The sequence below is a fragment of the Leptonotus elevatus genome, chromosome 18 (assembly GCF_054856555.1).
Source record: "Leptonotus elevatus isolate MCC_2025b chromosome 18, RoL_Lele_1.0, whole genome shotgun sequence".
NCBI lineage: Eukaryota > Metazoa > Chordata > Actinopteri > Syngnathiformes > Syngnathidae > Leptonotus > Leptonotus elevatus.
In genome coordinates this window covers 3638396-3661819 of record NC_141256.1, presented here as the reverse complement: position 1 = coordinate 3661819, position 23424 = coordinate 3638396, and the positions used below count along the sequence as shown (strand labels likewise).

General features: G+C 39.6%; 1 protein-coding gene across 3 annotated transcripts in view; it reads left to right on the top strand.

Moving 5' to 3' along the window:
- The window catches only part of cnih3 (cornichon family AMPA receptor auxiliary protein 3), an 85995-nt gene that overhangs the window by 2299 nt on the left and 60272 nt on the right, over nt 1-23424 (top strand). For all 3 annotated transcript variants that reach the window (XR_015090899.1, XM_086061439.1, XM_086061438.1), the window contains exon 2: nt 20309-20377. Coding sequence is in view for 2 of the 3 variants with exons in the window: in XM_086061439.1 (XP_085917565.1) it covers nt 20309-20377 (69 nt within the window). In the remaining variant the exon portion in view is untranslated. The remainder of the gene's footprint in view (nt 1-20308; nt 20378-23424) is intronic.

The following is a 23424-nucleotide window of genomic DNA, read 5'->3' as shown; positions in this document are numbered from 1 at the left end:
GACACTAATTTAGTAACTGCGCACTTTAAACAAACCGGTTCTTGTGTACTTTTGAGATCAGTGTTGTAGTCGCGATTTAGGTTGAAAATTTTCATGACTAATAGCGTTCCTAAGCAAACTTGGCAGATAGGTTTTTAAATTTGATGAACAAATAATGTGCTTCTTATTTTACCTGAAAGACAGTATTTTCTTGACCTTTCTTGGATTTGGCCTTGGCTTCTAGTCAGGACGGGTTTACTCTTCTCTGATGAAGAAGTGCAGTCTTAGCGTTAGAGGTGCTCTTGAGCAATGTCTTCCATCTAGTGTTGAACACTGTTATTACAACTCAAAACTGATCAGCAATAATAAACATTTTTATTTACAATAAAATAATCGAGGGACACTCAGTTTCTCACCACTGGTCGAGATCAAACAGGCATTTATGTTTATACAACCCCCTCCAAAAGTATTGGAACAGCAAGACAAATTCCTTTGCTTTTGTTGTATACTGACAACATTTGGGTTTCAGATCAAAATATGAATATGAAACAAAAGTTAAAAATTCCAGCTTTTATTTCATGGTATTTACATCTAGATGTGTTAAATTCAGGACAGAACACATCTTTATTTGAAACTACCAACTTTTCAAGTGAGCAAAAGTATTGCATTGCCACATTAACTTAAAGGTGCATTGTGCCGTTTAAAAGGGTAATATTAAAACTTTTTCTACATCATGCATGCTCTACCAATGCCCAGATGAGTACGAAGAGCCCTGACTGTTTTACTCTGACTGCACTTATCAGCTTTTATCTTCCCTTTATAGTAGAGTGTGCGGACCCACTTAGTCCAGTCTCTTTGGGGAGGGGAGGGGCGGAGTTTTTCTTACCTCATTTGTGAAGTCATGTCTTCATTTGTCAACTGTGACTGTCGCTTTAAGATCGTGCGCATGCGCACAATGAACGAGCGTGACACAGATGCTGCAGTTACGCTTTGGGCCAGAGGTGGCAGTCGTGAGTGAAAAAGTGACAAACTGCACAAATATCCTTTAAAGTAAATAACATAATATTTGGTGGCATAATCCTTACTTGCAATAACTGAAGTGTTGCCTTCTTCATTTGAAAGCCTTTTCCAGGCCTTTACTGTAGCCTCTTTCAGTTTTTCATATTCTTCTTTTGATCTAAAAACCAAATATTTTCAGTATGTAACAAAAGCAAAATAATTGACCTTGCCATTCCAATACTTTCAGAGAAAAAACGTTGAGTTTTAATGCCATATAATCCACGATTGAATTAGCATTTTTAAAAAAAATTTATCAAAAAAGTATGTCATTATTATGATTTTTTTTTTTGGGGGGGTATACAAGTTATCAGATGTTTACATTCTAATAGGGAGAACATCACCTTATAAAATGAATCTTATTTCCCTGCTGTTTTATAAATACGAGACGGAAAGCAGACCATCTCCACCAAATGTATGTATTATTTTGTTTACAACTATATATGTTATTCAGAAGATAACAATAATCTACATCGATTGTGTTTTCTGCTTAAAACAGCATAAAGAGTGGTGACGCCTTCTTCACGATTCCCTCTCACACTGACATGTAGACAAACGGCATAATAAGATCAGGCTGCACACCGAGAGGAAACATAATTAGGTAGAGGCTGAGTGTTGGGAATATGATGGCGGAAGCATGCTGCAGAGCCAAGCTTTGCACATTTAAACGCGACACCTGCCGAAAGCTGGGAATGTTGGCTCATTTACTTCTGTCAAGCCTGTTTGGCATACGCTCATCCCGCCAACTGTTTTTTGTGCTTTTAAGTCATATGCATTCAAACTACTTCAAAATGGGCTGCTGCTGCTGGGGGCTCTCAATAACTAAGACATTTATATCTGCAGTTAACCATCCATCCATCCATCCGTTTTCTGAAGCGCTTAGCCTCACTAGGGTCGTGGGCGTGCTGGAGCCTTTCCCAGCTGTTTTCGGGCAGTACACTGTGAACTGGTCGCCAGTTAATTGTTTAAAAATACATCCTTTCTTCCATGCATCTTCTACCGCTTATCCGGGGTCAATCAGCTTTAGCAGGGAAGCCAAGACTTCCCTCTCCCCAGCCACTTTCGTCCAACTTCCTGAGGTGTTCCCACGCCAGCCCGGAGATACAGTCTCTCCAGTGTGTCCTGGGTCGTCCTCTGGGCCACCTGCCTTTGGGATATAACCGCGACACCTTACCAGGGAGGCATCCTAATCAGGTGCCTGAGCCACCTCATCTTGCTCCTCTCAACGCGGAGTAGGAGCTCTACGCTGAGTCCCTTTTGGCTCAGCTCCTTCTTTACTTTGACAGATTGAGATATAGTCCACATCACAATAGATGTTGCACTGATCCGCCTTGCCTCACTTGTGAACAAGACCCCAAGATACTTGAACTTCTCGACGTGGGCTGGATCTTTTCCCCGCCCTGGCAAGCAAAGGTGTCAAATCCATGTCCAGAAAGTAAAAACCCTGCCACAGTTTTGTATAACCCCTGATACTTGCTAGCTAGCTCCCTAAAAGGTAAACAAACAACATGGGAGCTAGCTAGGGTGCTAGCTAGCTAGCACCTGGGGCTAAAGCCAAACCGTGGCAGGGTTTTTAGTTTCTGGACCTGGAATTGCCACCTCTGCTGGCAAGGGCACTTTACTTTTTTCCGACTGAGGACCATGGTCACAGATTTGAAGGTGCCGATTTTCATCCCAACCGCTTCACACTTTGGCTGGGAACCGATCCAGTGAGAGTTGGAGATAGCGGTTTTAATATTTGATAACAAATGGCAGCCTTGGCGGAGTCCAACCCTCACTGGAAACAAATCCGTCTTTCTGCTGGCAATGCAGACCATAGTCTGACACTGGTTCTAGAGGGATCTAATAGCAAATCTATCAGAGGGTTTGGCATCCCGTGTTCCCAAAACACTTACCACAGATCTCCCAGAGAGACACAGTCAAATGTCTTCTCCAAGTCCACCAAACGCATGTAGACTGGTTGGGCGAACTCCCATGCACCCTCGAGGACCCTGTCTGAAGGCTGTTTCATAGCCGGGACGAAAACCACACTGATCCTTCTGAAAATAAATGTGCATTGAAAATCAGTAGCCTATAGCGAAACCAAGCTATAAATAATTACAAGATAGACAAGTGTGATGAAAAACACGCCCTAGATGAAAAGGCATTGGAAATAAAAATGAATTGTGAACTTTTGGGACACTGAAAACACCAAGACAGTTTTTTTTTTTTTTACACACATGCTGGACCTCTTGGCCTACTTTCAAACACATTTTACAAAAGGCAAGACCATGCATAATTAATCACTCAGAGACAAGAAAGTGAATAATATTGTTAAATCTTAAAGAATTGTTGGGATCTCATCGTGAATTTTACATTATGTCATACATATTGTAATGTAAAGGAATGAAGGAGGTCTAATACATTCAATTCAATAAATAAAAATAATTGTAATTACTGTTAGAGGAAATTAACCATGTGAGGCATACTGACAAAGACATTGTTGTGTAATTGTTTTACAAAGTCAGAATGGGGACACAGAAGCGAGGAGTTAGAGGAAAGTCTTTTGAAAATGTGTTCATGTTAATTCTCCAGGCAGGAATACTGCCAGGGATTGAAAAGGAAAGTCATTCCAACACAAACTTGAAAGATTTTGATATTTATATATATATATATATATATATATGGTGGCATGGTGGCTCACTGGTTGCACATATGCAGGAGTTGTGGGTTTGAATCCAGGCTCCGGTCTTCCTGAGTGGAGTTTGCATGCTCTCCCTGTGTGTGCGTGGGTTTTCTCCTGGTACTCTGGTTTCCTCTCGCATTCCAAAAACATGCATGGTAGATTAATTAGAGACTCTTAATCAAGAGTGTCAAACTTGCAACCCGGGGGCCATTTACGGCCAGCAGAGGTATACTTTGGAGCTGCTCTACTTGACATCAAAGTTTAATGTCAGTGCGGCCCATCACATTTTTTGCCACTCTAATGCCCTGGGTGTTTTAATACGTGTGTGTGTGTGGGGGGGGGGGGGGGTGTCTTTTTGGGGGGATGGGGGGGGGGGCCTATACCGTAATGTCATGCTTATGACAGCTTTCGGCGAAACGCAATTCTTAGTAGTAGGAACTTTTCAACCTTAATAAAATATTTTCATAACTCTTCTGATGAAACAGTGACTTAAAACTAGTTGAATTGTACATTTGCCATGGCCTGAGGGGTCTGTATCATTTTTACTGGCACTAAGAAACTTTGGTAGGAACACTGCCACACAAAAAACTACAAATGTGCTGACTGCTTTATGGCATATATCACTTCCCCCTTTTGTTACAAAGACGGAAGTCAATTTGAATGTCGCTGCATGATTACTGCTTTCCTGGCCGAAGCTGCTAAACAACTGAAAAGTTTCTTCTGCGGAGACAAAAAAGAAACAGCTACCCGGATAAAAGGACAGTCAAGGATCAACAATGGCCCAGCTTTCACTCACTGGCGTGAGCTAAAAAACGATGCAATGCGCTTGTCCTCATGGGAAATGTGGTCTTCCTTCAAGCATAATATTAACGCTTTTGTCCATATGGAGCCGCCATAATCAACATGAACTGAAAGTTCCTTAGTGTTGCTTTAAGTGGCACCAAGTGAAAGGAAAATATATCCTGTCACCCAGTCCCAGTCATGTATTTTTTTTAAAACTGCAGAGAAGAGAGAGGACGGTGACGAGAACAGTCAATTTCCAGAAAAACAGGAGACAAAATGTTTTCATGTTGAGCACAGCGACTTGAATGCACGGAGAAAGTTGCAATGCTCAAGAAATCATGTCATGACTGAACTAGACTTGCTTAAGGAGTATGTGAAGTACAGTACCAGAGAGATGAGAGAGAGGTTACCAATCTTGTTAATGTTCTGAAAAAACATTAGTGTTCTAAACTGTTGACAAAATTGGATTGTATTTTTTGGAATAGTTGAACCCCTTTTTTGTGTAATAGTTGATGCGGCCCAGACACACCCAGACTCTATCAACAATATTCCCTACATAGGTTGAGTTTGAGACCCCTGCTCAAAATTGTTTGTAGGTGTGAAATTGTGAATGTGTCTATTTGTGTCCAGCGATTGACTGGCAACCAGTTAAGGATGAACCCTTCCTTTCGCCAAAGGACAGCTGGGATAGGCTTCAGCGTGCCTGCAACCCTATAGTGAGGATAAACAGTTTGGAGATTTAATTAACCAATCAATTAGTACAAAGGAGAAGTAATGTCGTGCTATATTTAAGATTAAATGTTGCGTGTACTGTACATGCAAGGGAAATGCACTCTTTCCGAGTTTTAATATTAATTAACTGTATTTAATCAATGACGTGTGAAAGTGTGAACTGTGTGTGTGTGTGTTTGTGGTTTGGGGGAGGTCAAAAAGGGTGACTTCTATTGCAGATAAATGCCATATTTGATCTTTCATACGTGAACCAGTCCTCAGTTCATTGTGTGCTATAGAGTGGGAATAGATCTGACACTAGCTGCACAAAAAAATCTAACAAAAAAACACAACTCTCTTTTGAAGATTTACTCGACACATGAATAAATAATGACAATGTTCTAAATCAGGGTGCCCATCCCTTTTTGCCCAAAGATCTACTTTTTGAGATATATTGCCGGTGACAACAGTGACCGAATCACCGAACTACGGTTTGATTGCGCAGAGCGTTCCCAGTGAGCTCAACTTCTTGGCCGCCAGCACAGCTCAATTCATTTGAACGCTCAGGGACAAAATGACTGCATTTGTATGTTCTTCAACCAGAAACTTAACACACCCCTCGGTTCAACCAGAAACGTAACTCACCCCTCGGTTTGGAGACTTCAACAACGGCGATGAAAGACAGACGTCTTTATCTATCTATCTATCTATTATTTCTATATATTTTAAGCACATGTAAACTGTGCTGTTAGTAGGGAGGTACTTTATTCCAATCACATTCCTCGGATCCCCCCTGCCCTCCCCTCACGTAAACAGCACTTCCGTTAGCGAAATGTTGTTGTGTTTCATCATTTGCCAATGTGTATCGGGGTTTTGTGTTTGCGCGTTTACCTTTTTGTGTTTGTGTTTTTTGTGTGTGTGTGTGTGTTCGCGATTTTTTTTTGGGGGGGGGGGGTCATATTTTGTGTTTGTGTTTTTAGATTTGTGTTTGTGCTTACTTTTTGTTGTTTTGGTTCATAATTTGTGTTTTTTTATTTATAGTGGCTAAACATTGGTTTCGAGTGTCATAAGTATGGCTTTAAAATGATAACTCATAGTTTTGAAGCAGGAATTTTTGTGTCGACTAATTTTTGTGGTGGACTTAAACAGCAAAAAAAAACAAGCAGACTACTGTGTGGCTCTCTACTTTGACCTGTTGGAGGAAGACAGAGGAGACGTAGAGCTAGACAATCTCAATAACAATACTATCAGGAACAGTCAGGCTGATAAGCAATAGTGATGGATGGCTATTTTCACCACCAAATATATATAGTATTAATAGTGCCAACAGAGTTATAGCAGAGATAATAAGATAAGATAATTATTTATTGATCCCCAAAGGGGGATTACAGCTGCACTGGGTAAAGCAGCACACAGCAGATTGTTACAAAAATAAATACAATAAAAGGCGCAGTAATTGGAAGACACTGTCTGGTCATTGCACAAGGAACAAGACCAGTTGCCCATAGGGAAGCTCACAGAAACGATTATGAAGCCATTGTAATTAACATACAAGGTGAACTGCAACCTCCCTTGAGCTCTAATGCGCGACGCTTCACTAGGCCAACACTTGAGTAATTCTCTTCTCATGTAACAAGAGTCTGTAATGTCCTCTATGTGTCATTAAAGCTGGAAGTGTGCCAAATAATCCTCCGGCACACCTCAGAGATGGGGAAGTCCTCTGGTGCAGACATGTTATATAGACTGTCTAGACCAGGGGTGCCCAAGTTCGGACCTCGAAAGCCCCTATCCACCCTGTTTTCCATGTTCCTTCCTGCAGCACAGCTGAATCTAATGATCAGCTAATCAGCAAGTTTTGCAGAAGCCTGATAACAATCCTGATCATGAATCAGGTGTGTTAGTGGAGTGAAACACGGAAAACAGGCTGGATAGGGGCTGTCGAGGACCCAACTTGAGCACCCCTGCTCTAGACAGTGTTGTGCAGGGCACTCTGGGAAAATGTCATTCTCTCTCAGCAACAGGCCACAACTTATTGTGTCACCTATGTAAAACACGATCAATCAAATGATAAACGTGTGCAGCCGTAACATCACACATAGCACTGCTTATAGTAAGGTTCCAAATGCATAAGGATCTTGTGAAATCCTTTGTCCTCAACCACAGACAAGAGCTCTTCGTCAATGGACATTAATTAGTTTCATTATTTAAAGGGATAGCTTTAAAAGAACGCAGACTCTCTATAATACAATATATATAATTATGTTTGTGTTGATTTGTGTATTTGTAATTCGAGCGGTCCAGTTAAGCTGGATTTTGTATGGGGTTTCAGTTGAGTGTGTACCAGATGATAACTATTGTTTGGCCATGTCACACACTTTAAATGCTATATTGGCATTATCCATTACTTATTGCATCAGGTAGGCAAGTGAGGCAGGGCCTCACTGGTGCCCCTTGTTGGCCATTCTCTGCACACGAAGAGTGGGGGGGATAACTTCAAATGATTACAACAAATTATATTCCATTTTAGTTCGATGGTCTGTGCTTTACCATTCATTTTCCTTTTCAATCAAATAATTATCAATTATTTAATCATTAAAATAGTTGAATGTGCGTATTTCCTGTTGCAATACATGGGCAGGAAGTGAAGTGAAGCATTGCACGCTCCATGCCTACAGTGACCACGTACACTTTCATTGCTGACTCAGGCAATGGCACACACAAATTGTGATGCTTCTAAAACTTTAGTTCTTAGTGTTTTTTTTTTGTGTTTTTTTTTAATCTTTACCCCTGCCTAATATACTAAATTTTGGATCCATGACAGGTCAGGTTTAGTATTATTACAGGGAGTCCGAGACTTACGTCTTACGTGACCTACGTCGTTTTGTCACAGTGTGGTCACGGAGCGGCGTGGTGTCTGTTGGCGTGTGACGTGGAGGACCCAAAATGCAGGGAGGGAGGAGAACCACAGCAGGAGTGCGAAACTGGCGTGCTTTATTTTACAGAAAACACTAACCAGGGTACTGGTTAATGCTAACTAAAACAACAAACTGAAAAGATACAAAATCAAAATGACAGACAGAACTCCGGTGTTGACCGTGACAAGCAGCAATGATCCCACGCCGACTGATCACCACCCGGGAATTAAATACACTCACACTAATTGGGTAACTAGCCACACCTGGGGCCAGGCTTAAGTGGCTGAGGGCCCGGATTGGTCAACCCGGAAGGGCTGGAACCCACTCAGGACCAATCGGGACCCTCAACCAAAACCAGATCTTCCCAGACATGACACGTTTCGACTTTACGGCCCCCGTGCCTCGTCCGTAGCACCTTCTTTTTCGTTAATTACCCACAGTAATCACGCCATTTCAAAGTTAAAGTTGTGTTGTTACCTCCAGCAACAAACATCCATTGAGCAGGTTGGCTCGCCATCAGGCACGTCACATTTCCGTGTTTAAGTTTGAATTAGCTTCGCTCTGCCGTCCGTCAGCAATGAATGTCCGTTTAGAAACACAAAATATTGGTTCCGGCTCTTCCGAGTCGCGCAAATATGTTTTTTAAAATTACTATAGAAAGTATTTTGATGTAAATATCGACTTTAATGGTGAAATTCGACTTAAGTCGAAATTCAGGTTACAACGCCAGCGTAGGAACGGAACTCGGCCATACCTCGAGTACTCCCTGTATTTATAATTTGTCAAAATGGAAATACCATTTTATTTTAGTTCATAATTTTTGCTGTTGTTTTGAAAGTAGAGGGTATTTTGTTTTGAATATTACAGTATGAACGCATGTGGCCTGACCCCAACCTCAACGAGGCCTTTGACTCATTGAAAACATGATTTGTGGGAATTTGTATTTGAATTGTACGCACCCATTTTCAACAACCAGATATATTCACGAGAACGGGGTATTTCAGTTTAACCGAGGTAATGTGAGAAGCACATATGCAAATACAGTAAATATCTAATAGTTATTGTTCATAAGCGATAAAAGAGCAAAACAACAATTAAAGGTGTTTTGTCATTGTCAGGGGATCCTGTGATTTCCATGTACTGTTTCTCTGATCTGAAATGCTGTTAACATCTAGAATAGAGAAATGGCTGCAGTAGCCGAGTCAAGCTACAAAAGACTGCCGCTGACAAGAACACAGGAGAATAGATAAAAGAGCTGAAGAATATAAAACATAACCTTAACCATAACCTCTGGAATGATGGATAAGCAAAGGATGAAAGGCCATTGAGACTACAAAGATTGCTCACTGGGGCATATCTGGCTTCTTGATAGATGAGTAGAGCAGAATTTAAAATGGATCGAATTGGAGATCGAACTGTTTAGAGGAGAAAATTCAGACAGCCATTAGAGAACGTCTAAAGTTGAACATCCATTCTGGGAAATTGGTCAACCTCCCTTCTATAGGAAAACATGGAAATAGTAAGATTCCTTTATAAATAGTCAGTTTGCTAATTTCATGTTTATTCTACTACAATTATATTTGAGGTTGGTCTTTTTTCTTTCTGTTTCTTTTCTTTCTTTCTGTTTCTTTCTTTATAAATATATATATATATATATATATATATATATATATATATATATATATATATATATATATATATATATATATATATGTATATATATATATATATATATATATATATATATATATATATATATATATATATATATATATATATATGTAAGCCCTCAAAAGCAAAACACTGCCAAAGTTAATCTTAACATACCGAACTAACGTTGAAAAGTTGGATGAAGTAATCTTTTTAGGCGTCATTTTAACAAAACATTTGGTCAGAATCCAAACTGCATGACCACAGGGTATTTCCACTCTAGAATAAATTATCTGTGCATATTTTAATGTGTGAAGCATTGTTTTAAGCTGGGGAAGCCCTGGCATGGCATGAGGCTTGTGAAAGATGAAGAACTAAATATTGAGAGGACAGAACTTGGGTGCAGTCCAGCGGTAGAAAAGAAAGTTGCAGTTAGCACACTCAGTCTTCATCTGGATTATTTATGTTTTAATATCATGAATGAAATAAAGATGAAGTACAATGGCTTTCCTTATAATGTCCTAGTTAAATATTTTCCCTTCAATCTATCTATCTATCCTGCTGGATAGGTTTTTTACTTTATTTTTGTATATATATTTTTTGATTCACTCACTCACACACAAACACGCACACATACAAACATGGTCTTCCAGGCGGGGAAGCGAACACACACCAACCTGCTCCATAGGCAAGTGACGGCTGCACTCCGCCACCTGGAGCCCATCTTGCTGGATAGTGTTGGATTATTAACATTGTTTTTCAGTTTTAATTTATATTTTAGCCGTTTTTGGAGTCATTTAATTATAGCTGTGTAGCTCAATGAATAGTATTGTCTATTGTATTCTTATCTGTCTCTCTTGCCTGGGAAAGAGGGAGTAGAGTTTGTACCAGTCTCAGTCGGTCGAGTCCAAGGACAGGCTGATTTATTATTGTTTAGGTCTAATCTGATTTGTATTTCTGGGAACTTCTGCCTTTTTGTGAATGGGAGGGGAGAGGAGACTTTTTGTATTCACCCACTTTTCAATAAATAATGATGTGCAGGAGAAGGAGGGACACACTTTTGAACAGAACACTGCTTGGGTGACTTCATTTGTGTGATCAGAAGCTTCTGATAATGATACCTTTGCAAAGGGACTTCTTCACCAGAATCTCACCATTCAGTTAATTGAACACGCAAAGAGTAGAATACAAATATTGTCTACTCTTACAATAGGTAATAGCTAGCAATCTACTTATCTAGCTAGCTAGGTAGCTAGCGAGCTATCTATCTAGTTTTTCGTCAAGAAATGAATTTACTGGGAAACGGTTCTCAAAAACAACCTAACTGCTATGCTTGATAGCCGGCCCAGCATAAGCAGAAGAAAATGAATGGACAAATGATGCAGAACACTGTCACTATAATATCAATTCACAACAGTAAAATAGCAAGATTAGAAAATCAAGCACACTAAGAGGTACAGTATAATGTATTTTGCCTTGCTTGATTTGTAGTGACAATTTCGTGTTTTTTGCTCCAAAGTAATCCGGCTGTACCTATTAGCAGTGTTAATAGAAAAAGAATACATAAAATCAGATAGTAGATAAATGTAAATGCAGCATAAACAGATAACTTGGATAATCCCGTCAATGAGAGTCTGACATCAAATAGGCTGCCCAAACAACTCAAAAGAACACCCGCTTTAAATCTAAACCATTAAATGTGCTCTAGATATGGTACATTAGATGTGTATCATCTATTAACGAATAGAAATAATTGGCAGTACAGTAATACCAAGGTTACTCTCATTTAAATGTGGTGGAGGGGGGATAGACCAGGCCAACTATAGTGTCAGCACGTATGGGTTGTTTCATGTGTTCACCGAATGTAAACCCAAATTTATTACATTGTGTCACTTAAAATGTACGTACATGTGAATCTAAATTGGAATTGGGTACTTGCAGTGTAAATCCAGCCTAGATGAAGTAACCAAACAGTACAGTACTGTATGTGATGTATCACAAACAAGTGTATATAACATCATGGGCGCTGATGTTTATGAATTACAACAATAACAAACATGGTAAAGTAAATGCAGGTCTTGATTGATTTCTCCTCATACGCATGGTGGGAGTTTCTGCCATGTGCACTGAGCTGAAACGTGTGGACAAGGCGCCCCAGTGAGACATCAAGTGGGAAGAAATTCATAGGTGCTACAATTGACTGTAATCTCAATGAAGCAAACAGTCAACAGAGTTTTTGGCACTAGGAAATGGAGGTTAATGGAGGTGGCGTTTGGTGTATAACTGGCTTGGCTCAGCATTGATCCACGTGTTCATTAACCCCCGCCGGCTCCTCATCCATCATCCTGACTCCACGGTTTCTATTGTTTCATTGCACAATGCACGCGCTTGGGGATTATATGGGTGATCCTCATCCTTTTTTTTTTTACATCTTTTTTCCCATCTTGCCAAACTGGCTAACACTCTGGCTCGCCACGTATCATAGGACTGTTTCAGGAGAGCGACTTAATCATTCATCAGAAAGTATAAGCAGGAAACTCTTGCTTCTCTAATTTATTATATTGGTCACATATTCATGATGTCAAACCTAACATTTATCTGTGCTGTGATCACAGTCGACTAGGTAAAATTTGTGGAATCATTAGGATTTGCATTGCTATAAAGACAGTGGGAGAATAACATCAGTGATACAGAAGCTGGAAACATTCTGTTGACTATCTCATTTGACAGGTTAGGTTAAGAAATAGTGAGTTGTTTCGTTGAATATGTATGAAAGCTACCATTTGAACCAATGAGTGTAGCAAACAAGGGGCCAAGACCTCTTGTTGCCTTTTAGACCTGTGAGGGTGAATAAAAGGAATGTTAATGAAACTACAAATTGGAGTAATTTATTAAAGGAACATATGACTCAATGTTCCTTTTCCTTCATTCTATGAGGCAGTGTGTATGAACATTGAAAATATCAATAATCAGGTTTCCATCCAATTGTTTCAAATTTTTTAAGCGAATTTACTGAAAATGCGCAAAACGGTTCCATATCTTCTTTAACGAATATTGAGAGGGTACTCCGCCGCTTTTACACCATAGAGATGTGATCCACCAGTAATTTAAAAGAAAAGAAGAAGAAGACCAGGAAGCGACTGCGCCGTGCGATGACATCAGATGAGATTGCTTTTGTAATTCTTGCTAAAACGTAGCGTTTCTTTGCTGGTTTCTATCTGAAATAGCATTAATATTCGCTTCTTTAATTAATTCCAAAAATATTTCTGTTTCGTCGTCCCCCCAAATATACCTTTACTTTATTGTCCGACATTGCTTTGGGACTACAAACGCACATGTGACGTAATATCCGATCAAAACGTGCGACGTGTATCTGGTCTTGCCAGCGGTTATTCGCAAAACCTGTTTCCATAGCCAAAATTCGCATTTTCCTTTTTTTTTGATACGCTTCAATATCCACCCCATCTAAGTGTAAAAACTTTTTGGGAGAATTTTGGGTCCTTTTTCGAATTTCTGGCGTTTTCATTCAGTTTTATTTTCACATTTCTTGAAAATTCAAATAAAAATGGGTGGATGGAAACCCAACTAATGGCATCTTATTTCCTTGTCTATTGTGCTATAAAAATGGCATATAGCGTTGTCAAATATTGATATAATTTAGATGTCACTTCAAACCATCGCAGGTTTCATATTCTTCCTTCAAGAAAAAAAAGATAGATAAATACAACCCACCATTCACTGCACAGCAGTGTACAGTCGGTCCATTTTGGTGCCATATATGAAAACCATGACTGAGTGTCCCCCAAATTTACGAGTACATGTGCACACATGCTAATCCAACCATCCATTTTCTGAACCGCTTGTCCTCACAAGGGTCGCGGGGGTTGCTGGAGCCTATCCCAGCTGGCTTCGGGCAGTAGGCGGGGTACACCCTGAACTGGTTGCCAGCCAATTGCAGGGCACACAGAGACGAACAACCATACTCACAATCACACCTATGGACAATTTGGAGTGTCCAATTCACCTGCCATGCATGTTTTTGGAATGTGGGAGGAAACCGGAGTACCCGGAGAAAACCCACGCAAGCACGGGGAGAACATGCAAACTCCACCCAGGAAGGCCGAAGCCCGGACTTGATCTCACAACCTTTGCACTGGGAGGCGGACGTGCTAACCAGTCAGCCACCGTGCCGCACACATGCTAATAAGAGTCTGAAAATATTAGAACGAAACTCGCAATATTTTGGCTAATATTAACGTAGGAAGCGTTATTATGCATATGCAGATGAATGTGGCAACGCTTCCATGGTATCTTAAATGTCCTTCCGATTTTCCCTACACGCTTTACAGAAAGTCTGACAGCAGCATACAGAAGACTCGTAGGAGATGTCTGCGAGGAAACGATTAGTTTCATTTGATTTCCTCAGAGTGAAGTAAAGGGTTAACTGTGCCAACACTATTTATCAACATCAGGGAAACTGGCTTCTCCAGCTGTCTCCCTCTGCCAAGGTGTTCTGCACAGATACAGGCCCTGTAGGGAACATGCAAGTGATTAAAGCAGAAGCCAACTCCCGGCTTATGGACTGCCATTGACCTCTGGTAAGTCTGCAGCACAGATTTCGATATTCCTTGCTAAATCCGAGTAAGGATTAGGTAAATTTTGCACCCAGGAAAAACAAAACAAAAAACGGTTGTTTTTGAATCTTTTATAATTAGTTTTCTGAGCTGTTCTATAAAACACTTCCAACAAAGGTAATTACAGTTTGGATATTGTGTCTGGAAACTTGTAAACCTTTCGTGCACACTGTCATTTTTATTATTTCAGCACTGTCAAACATTTGTGTAAAAACTTGTGATTACCAAGACAAAATAACTCACACACATCTCACACAACTTTGGTGCGTTTCACTCTGTGGCCAAGTTATTCAGGAAAATCCTCCTCATAGTTGAGATAAAAAAAATCTCAAGTTAAAGTTAACTTTAACATTAACTTGAGATCATTTTAGTTGACACCTAGACATATGACATGAATTGAAACCCGTCTGATGGGTAAAATGCAGAGATGGGCGCTTCCGTTAATCGTCAATTCCCCATCAATTGCCCACTTTTCGCTGAGTGCTTCTGCATTTTTGGCAAATGCTTTATGATACTAAGCCTCGCAAAAATACACAGAATGAGAATGACCGTCTGCTTCGCCCCGTTCGACGGACATAAATCTGCTTGAGTCAGGGCTCACTCCGTGTATTTTATTTTTTTTAGAATTGTCGTCATCAAGCACTCACCGAAAGGTGGGCACCGTCACTTGATGGGAATTTAATGAGGAACAAACACCTTAACCTGACCATGTTCTACCGAAAAATTGGATTAACAAACAGACTAGTCGATTAAAAAATAAATTCCTCTAGCTGCATTTATTCAACTTTCATTGATTAAATATTGGAGCCAGCTTTCTGCACGTTTCAGTCTCTGTAGGACATCCTATGTCAATTTTACAAGAGAAGAAAAATCTGGTTGAGTGGCATGTTTGAATTGACAAGGAAATATATTAATGTTATGTTTTAATACCCAAACTTTTTTTTTAATTTACATTTGAATTAAAAACCGCCATGCATAACAACATATCTTTACTTGGCTAATCTAACCATTTTCAGCACTAAAAAGTGAATATTTTGTGCATTATGTACAATTAATACCTTTAAAAACTATTTTTTCCACTTGCTGTTGACTGAAGATGACATCACCTGTGCTGAGGAAGTAGGTTAAAGTTAAAGTACCACTGGGGTGAAATTCGTTCTCTGCTAATGACTAATCATGGCTCAGTGTACTGACCAAAGCCAGAAAACAGGTGATTGGTCATTACCTACTTCTTCAGCACAGGTGATGTTATCTTCAGTCAACAGCTAGTGGAAATTTTTGTTTTTATAGGTATCAATTGCATATGAAAAATTATGAAGTTATCAAATCCAGACAAACAAAATATAAACTTTTATCTGCTGAAAATAGCTCAATGAGTCAAGTATCCCTTTAAGACCAAGATTAAAAAGTAATACTAGTAGACAAACAAACTAGGCTTCTTGTTACCCTAAATTGCCCTAAATATAGTTTAAACACGCATCCTGCACAAGAGGCGTAGTAGTGTTTAATCTATTTAAACAAAATATATTTAGTCAAGTAAGAATGTGCAAGAATGTACAAAATAGGCACTTTCATTAACATACAATCGATTAATGCATTCAAAATAATAACCTTTTATGAAGCCATATATGAATTTGTTACCACCCCTGCTACTCCGAATGGAATTACATTCAGATTATGCCTGTTTATTCCTATTAATGTGTTTATGTGGTGCATTTTCATTCGGTTTGGGCATGTGGTAAACTCGACTATTGGTTGACCACAGGGTTTGCACCCTGACATAAACCTGGTTAAGTATGCATGTTTATGTACAGTACCTCCCAATACACAGCGATCTGTGCACACATGATAACGCTGTATATGTAATTTCATCAGGCATGAGGATAGCCCAGGGGTAGCTAACACTGTAACAGAGTGAGGCAATGAACCAGGATCACACTTGGGATCCACTGGGTAATAACATGTAAAAAGCTGCCTGTCAGTTATGGAGTCAGGGGAAATAATCAGGATTGGAGCAAACCGCTGTTGTGTCTTTGTAGGTAACACATTCACGTAAAACATTTTGTGCACAGCAGTCATTTATTTTATTTTGTTTTTTTAGGGTTAAAATGAGACTTATGTCCTCCAATAGTGTCTTCCACTCTAATGGATAACATGCCTCCATTTTATTTATTGGTTTACTGAACAAGTACAACGCACATGAATGAACATTGCTAGAGTCAGACAATCACTGGTTGACAAGGCACCATGTGTTCCGAATGGTCCCATTTTCATAGCTGTTGCAAGCCGAAATGGCTGTATTTATATCTAGCAAAGTATCCTCCATTGTGGCCAGGGCCGGCCCTAAGTGATTTGGTGCCCCAAGCGAAAATGCAGATTGTAGCAGCCCACCCCCCCCCCCCCGCAGCAAATAAAGAAATACATATATAGATGTATAATTTTATAGCACACCACACTATAAATAAAAACATTTACAACAATACTACAAATAATTTTAAAAAATAATTAAAAAGTATGCCTCTACTATATGTTTGTTTATATTAAACCAGCACGCAATTCTTATCTTGCTAAATTAACATGGTTATGTGAAACAATGATTCATGCAAATAAGTTTGCAGGTATCTGAACTGCGTTGTTTTAAAGCCAGCAAGTTTTGCCACGCTCTGGTGCACAGAGCAGCATGGATGTAATGGTGGATTAAACAAGTTACAAGCAAGCTAAGAAGCTAACGCTATTTTCATGTCTATTTTTTATAGCCAATGATGATTGACTGATATACATGCCTCTACTCTGAGCCCGTTTTTCCTCCTACTCCTTTCGCCGCTCTCTTAATGCAGCACCTCAGGGCTTGGACCTTTTCATTGTAAAGGGTTTTGGGGAAAAATAATTATTTAAAATCTTTTTATTTTTGTATTTTTTTTTTTTGCAATTTGGCGCCCCGTCCACAAGATGGCGACTTAGGCGACAGCATACCCAAATAGTAAAATGCGGTTGAATCAATGTTGAAACATAATTCAGCTTAAGTATTGAATCTACGTTGAGATCTAAAGTTTAAATTATACAGTGTTCGTCTCAGCAAGCTGTATAACATTCTGTCATTAACTCCCCACAGGTTTTGAGTTATTAAGCATTGAAGTATGAATTAGGGTTAGTCTAAAGAGTGAGAACTTTGCGCAGGAGTGTCACACAGAAATTATACAAATGTCCACTTTTGTCTTGGCGAGTTTAACAACATACTAAAGGATGGTCTTTTAGGTGGATATTTTTTTTAGTTAGAGCTCTAGAAATGAAGAAGTTAAGTTTTATGCAACAGGATGAACACCAACATGTTCAAGGCAAAAAATGTGTTCAGAAAAAGTGTCTTTAAAAAAAAACATATATATATAAATATAAAACACATTATATATATATATATATATATATATATATATATATATATATATATATATATAGACAGCAATTGAAAATAATGTTTCTTTCGGAAAGATCGCAATTTAGAAGTTTTGTAGAGGATTCAGTTTCCCTCAAATAACAAGAAATTGTCCTGCTTGCTATTATGCAATATGTATATGTATGATTGTGCAATAATTATAGCAGGCCTGTCCACAGAATACCCCCACTCCTAATCCCTTTCTCCGCTGAAGGAGAAAAAGGAGAGAGGCAAAAATAGATTCAACATTAATTAAACATTGACCTTTCAAATGTTTAAATTCAACCAAAATACAATGTAGATGCAATGTCATCTTTTAAACACAAACTTCAATGCTGACATAATGTTGTTGAATCAATGTTGATTGACCAATCAATCTTCAACCGTAACCAGAAATCAACCTTCTTAACCCTATTTCAATGTTGATTTAACATATTTTACTATCTAGGTAGTTTAGCTATGCCCAGGGCCAGGCCTGGTAGTGGCCAAAGAACTAGACTGGTAAAACACAATGAAACAAAGCGTAAAAAAAATGAATATGGTTCTTACCAGCCAGCCTAGTCCAAACAAAATGGGAAATGGATTTATTCAAATAATTGTTTTAAAAAGTTAAAATCCTCTGATTTTATTTTCTCAAATGTGAATATTTCCAATTTATTAGTCCTCGATGAAAACATTTTGAAATATTTTTGTTCAAAGCAGACTTTACGGATATCAACTGACTGGAGAAAACTGGTTAACATTTTTGCCTATTTTCTGGCAAATAAATTAAGCACCAACCCAGTTCTTCCCAAAATGATACAGGGCTAGGGTGCAATTTGAAATGTGAAAATCCTTTGAGTCCCACCAAAACCTTAAATCATGTGAATAAGATGTATTTTTTCCACAAAACCTATGATCGCAAATTAACGGGAAGTATTACACAGATTAGAATGAAAGAACACATTTTCACATTGCTTAGATGTTAATCGGTGCCAAGAAAAAAAAGTGTAATTTAATTCCAACATATTGTTTAATGTCCAATAGTACACATTTCCACAATATAAGATAATATTTGCTCACCGTTAATCACAGACATGACTAAAAACTTGATCATCAAACTGTGACACCCATCTGTTTGAAGATGGTGCTTTTTAAGGACAACCCATGACAATCACAGAAGACCAATAACAAAGCACCACTCAGTTCCTCCCAATGATGCCCTACCAGATCTCAATAGTTGGGATTCCATCCACCCATTTTTATTCAAATTTTCAAGAAATCCGAAAATAAAACTGAATGGAAACGCTAAAAATTCAAAAAATGGCCCACAATTCGCAAAAAGAAAGTTTTTATGCTAAAGGGGGTGGATTTTGAAGCGTATCAGAAAAAGGAAATGCAAATTTTGGCTATGGAAACAAGACCGGATACACGTCACACGATTTGACCGGATATTACGTCACACGTACGTTTGTAGTCACAAAGCAATGTCGAACGATAAAGAAAGGTATGTTTGGGGTGACGACGAAACTGAAATATTTTTGGAATTAATTAAAGAAGCGAATATTAATACTATTTTAGATGGGAAACAGCAAAGAAACGCTACGGTTTATCAATAATTAAAAAATAAATCCCACACGACGTCATCGCACGGCGCAGTCGCTTCTTGGTCTTCTTCTTCTTTTAAATTACTGGTAGATCCCATCTCTATGGTGTATACCGCCACCTACAGCGGTAGAGTTCCCTCAATATTCACGAGAAGAACAGATGGAAACGGGCATAAGTCGCATTTCCGTTTTGTGCATTTTCAGTAAATTCACTTAAAACATTTGAAACAATTGGATAGAAACCCCTCTACTGCCGTTGCCACGTGATCATAAATGTGGGATCAGAATATGGGAGTCTCCAGCACCCCATTAAAGAACTCCAAAAAGTGTAAATAATGTGAGTTTTTGGTGCATAGGCACAAAGAACAGCCAAGACCCGTTCCGACGCAGAGGAAGGAGCATGCTTGTCGTTTCAGGGACAACTCTGGATTGGAAGAGTTCCCACAATGAAGCAGTGCAGAAATGCTGAGATAAAAGGAAATCAAACAATGCATTCTTTGAATAAGAAACAATATGGCAATTGTATCGAGAAGCCAAAGTCGAGCGAGTGAATGTTGATATATTGACGAAACAGCATGCAATAAGTTTGGTTTCGAAGTCTTACTTAGGGTTCTCACACTCTATTTTGCTTCTGGAAGTTCTCCTTGCCACCAGTTAAGTGATTTAATTTAGTCCTGTGATTGACAGGTGATCATTCATTCCACGGTGTCCTCTGCCTTTAATTCCAACTCATCAGGAATAAGAGATACAGGAGATTTATTACTGTATCCCAATATAGAAAATGTGATTAGACACTTCACTATTGGATTTGTAAGAATTTACTGTAGCTCAACTCATGCCTTTAATAATTCAGTGGTGCACTGATCACAAAGTCATTATATTTATTTTTTAATTCGCAGATAACCGCTTTTGATGAGCTCCAGGCTGACTTCAAGGTGCCAATCGATCAAGGAAATCCACTCCATGCAGTAAGGGGGCTTTCTTGGGCTTTATTTTTCTTTTTTTTGTTTTATTACATATGTTGTTATTACTGTATGTATGTATTGGATTTACTAGTATGTATAATTTAATCGAAATGAGGTATGCATCCCGAAAGTGTGTGGGGTGGGGGGGGGGGGGGGGGGGGGGGGTAAGCGTAAAGATTAGTTAAAAAAAAATAATCATTTTTTTTCTTAGCACTGTAGCATTTTGCATATTGTAATGAACTGGGTTATGGATATTTTATTACGTGTTTTGGAGGGGTTGTGACAAGCATGCCATGTTCGGTTAATTTGAGTACAGGGAGTCCTCGAGTTACGTCTTACGCGACCTACATCGTTTTGACTTTATGGCACCCACGCCTCATCCGTAGCACCTTCTTTTTCGTAGCAATGAATGTCCGTGCGGAAATACGAAATATTGGTTCCGGCTCTTCCGGGTCACGCAAATATATTTTTTAAAATTACTGTGCAAAGTATTTTGATGTAAATATCGGCTTTAAAGGTGAAAGCCGACTTAAATCGAAATTTGGGTTACATTGCCAGCGTAGGAACAGAACATGGCCGTAACTTTGACGACTCCCTGTACTTCAATTTCAATTTGTTTGACTGCGAGCGAACGACCATACAGTAGCTGTGCTTTGTTGTAAATAAATGTGAGCTTAATGTCTAACATCGTTCTTGAACCTTGGAAGACGTTACAATGTCTTGTTTTCAAAATACCGTTTAGTCTAGCCAGCCACAAAGCCTCGTTGTAAAGATAGCGCTGCATGGCACCTCATTTAACCACAATAGCTAAAAATACTGGTGCTAACTTCATTTTACATAAGTTGTCTTACTTGACAGACCATTTGAACACTAGAGCAAGCAGGTTGGCAGCCTATTTACAAAGCCAGGTTATGTGACTCTATTAATGCAATGCCGTCATATAAACCAAGGAGCTGCGACATATTTGCATTTCTGACACATTAGTGACATTGTTCAACTTTTCTCTACCAATGCAGGCTTCACCCACATTCAGTACTTGCAAGTAGGCTAACACCATGTTAGTTAGATTTCATCTGTTAGAATATGCTGTTTAGGCTCTTTATGACCTTTACAGACCATGACTTTTGCTTTAATAAGTAAATATCAAGACTATCTAAAAAGGTTTTTTGAGTTATAGCCAATTTATTTGGTGGAAAGTGTAAGCCAACAACTATTTAAAGTCCATCCATCCATTTTCTGTACCGCTTGTCCTCACAAGGGTCGCGGGGGTTGCTGGAGCCTATCCCAGCTGGCTTCGGGCAGTAGGCGGGGTACACCCTGAACTGGTTGCCAGCCAATCGCAGCTATTTAAAGTCAATTTCAATATTATAGGCTCCATTTTGGACTAAGCCACTCACCTAAGGACACTTCTAGCTCAATTTTGTCACTTTAGCTGGCCTTTACAACTCCCTCAAGCGTAAAGTGTCATCTGAGTCTTATTACTACACTTTTACTTCATCATCTCAGCGCTGATTTAAAATAACAAATCATTGAATCACTTGAGTTTTGACCACTTTGTAAATGTCTCTCAAGCTGTATCATTTGACTGCCACTTATTCCATGATGATTACAACCACCAAAATCTTGCCATTAAGCTCAACCTCTGGGCCTGTCTCCAGAAAGGGGGGTGCTCGGTGACCCACTGTCTGGGCAAGGGAAACCATGCTTTGTCCGGTCTCTCACCTAGGTACGACATGTTTTCCATTTGGGACCATTCAACGCTATAAAGCTCCTAGGATCATTGGGACACACAAACCCCTCAATCACAATGTGGTGATGGCTCAGGGAGGTGAGGTGAATGAAATTGATTAATTCTGAATACAGCCAAGAGGGTGTGCAAACACATTATTTCAGTTGTTGTGCTGCATGAGGAAGTCTGGAGGGGCAGAGAAGTATGTCTGAATAATAGTACAGGACGGTAGCAGGACAGTAGTGAGGTGTACTTTAAGGCCAAGCTACACCAATCCCGACGTCGGACAAATGGGACCGACACCTACCCCCTGTGGCGTCGGCCTAGACGTCGGTAACCGGAAACCTCTTTACGGGGGCGGGATATAAAAACGTAAACAATGCATAACGGTTACTTTTACTAATTACAAAAAGTTGCTATACTTCTCAAGCATAAAAGTAAATCCTACCTGCTATATCCAGTCGCGTTCCCATGTCATGCCATAGTTTGGCTTTCATACCTTTGTCGGCATACCCTTTAACGGTAATATCATACAATGCCGGTCTCTCTTGAACCAAAGAGACGAAGTCATCTTCCCGATCTTCTGTCCAGACAGACATTGTATGTTCAAATGTGGAGGGTACAACACTGTGACAATAGGCAAAATGAGCGGGGAAAAAATGGTCCAGGCTTTCCATCAGGACTGTTTATCCGTGTTAGTCACTTCCTCTTCTTGCCCCGTGCGCTGATGATCAAATGCCCCGACGGCGATTCAACATGTCGAATTTGTTGGAAACGCCCCTCCCCCGACCCCAACATATTCCAACTCGATCCGACTTTACGACAATAATTTGAACACTGATCGGACGGCGCATGCTGTCGGCCCAACACTGTCCGACTCCCGAAGTCGGATTGGTGTATCTAGGCCTTTAGGTGAATTTAAGGTGGAGGTTGGATTGCATCCTGGGTCAGCTCCAAGCCACTTCCTCTTTGCAATAGTGATGAATATAAGGACAGATGAGGTTACACTAGAATCACCATGGACCATGATGTTTGCAGATGATACTGTGATGTGAAAGTAGGGCATCTGGAGGATCATTTAGAAAGGTGGAGGCATGCACTGGAAAGGAGAGGAATGAAGATTAGCAGAAGTGAGACAGATTATATGTGTGGGAATGAGAGTGCCAGAGGGGGAAGAGTGAGGCAACAGTGTGAAGACATAGGGGGTTAATAATTCAGAGCAAGGGTAAGGAACCCTGGTCCTCGGGATCCACTATCTTGCCTGTTTTCAATGGGTTAGGGTTACCCTAACCCAATGTCTCCTTCCACCAACACATTGCAT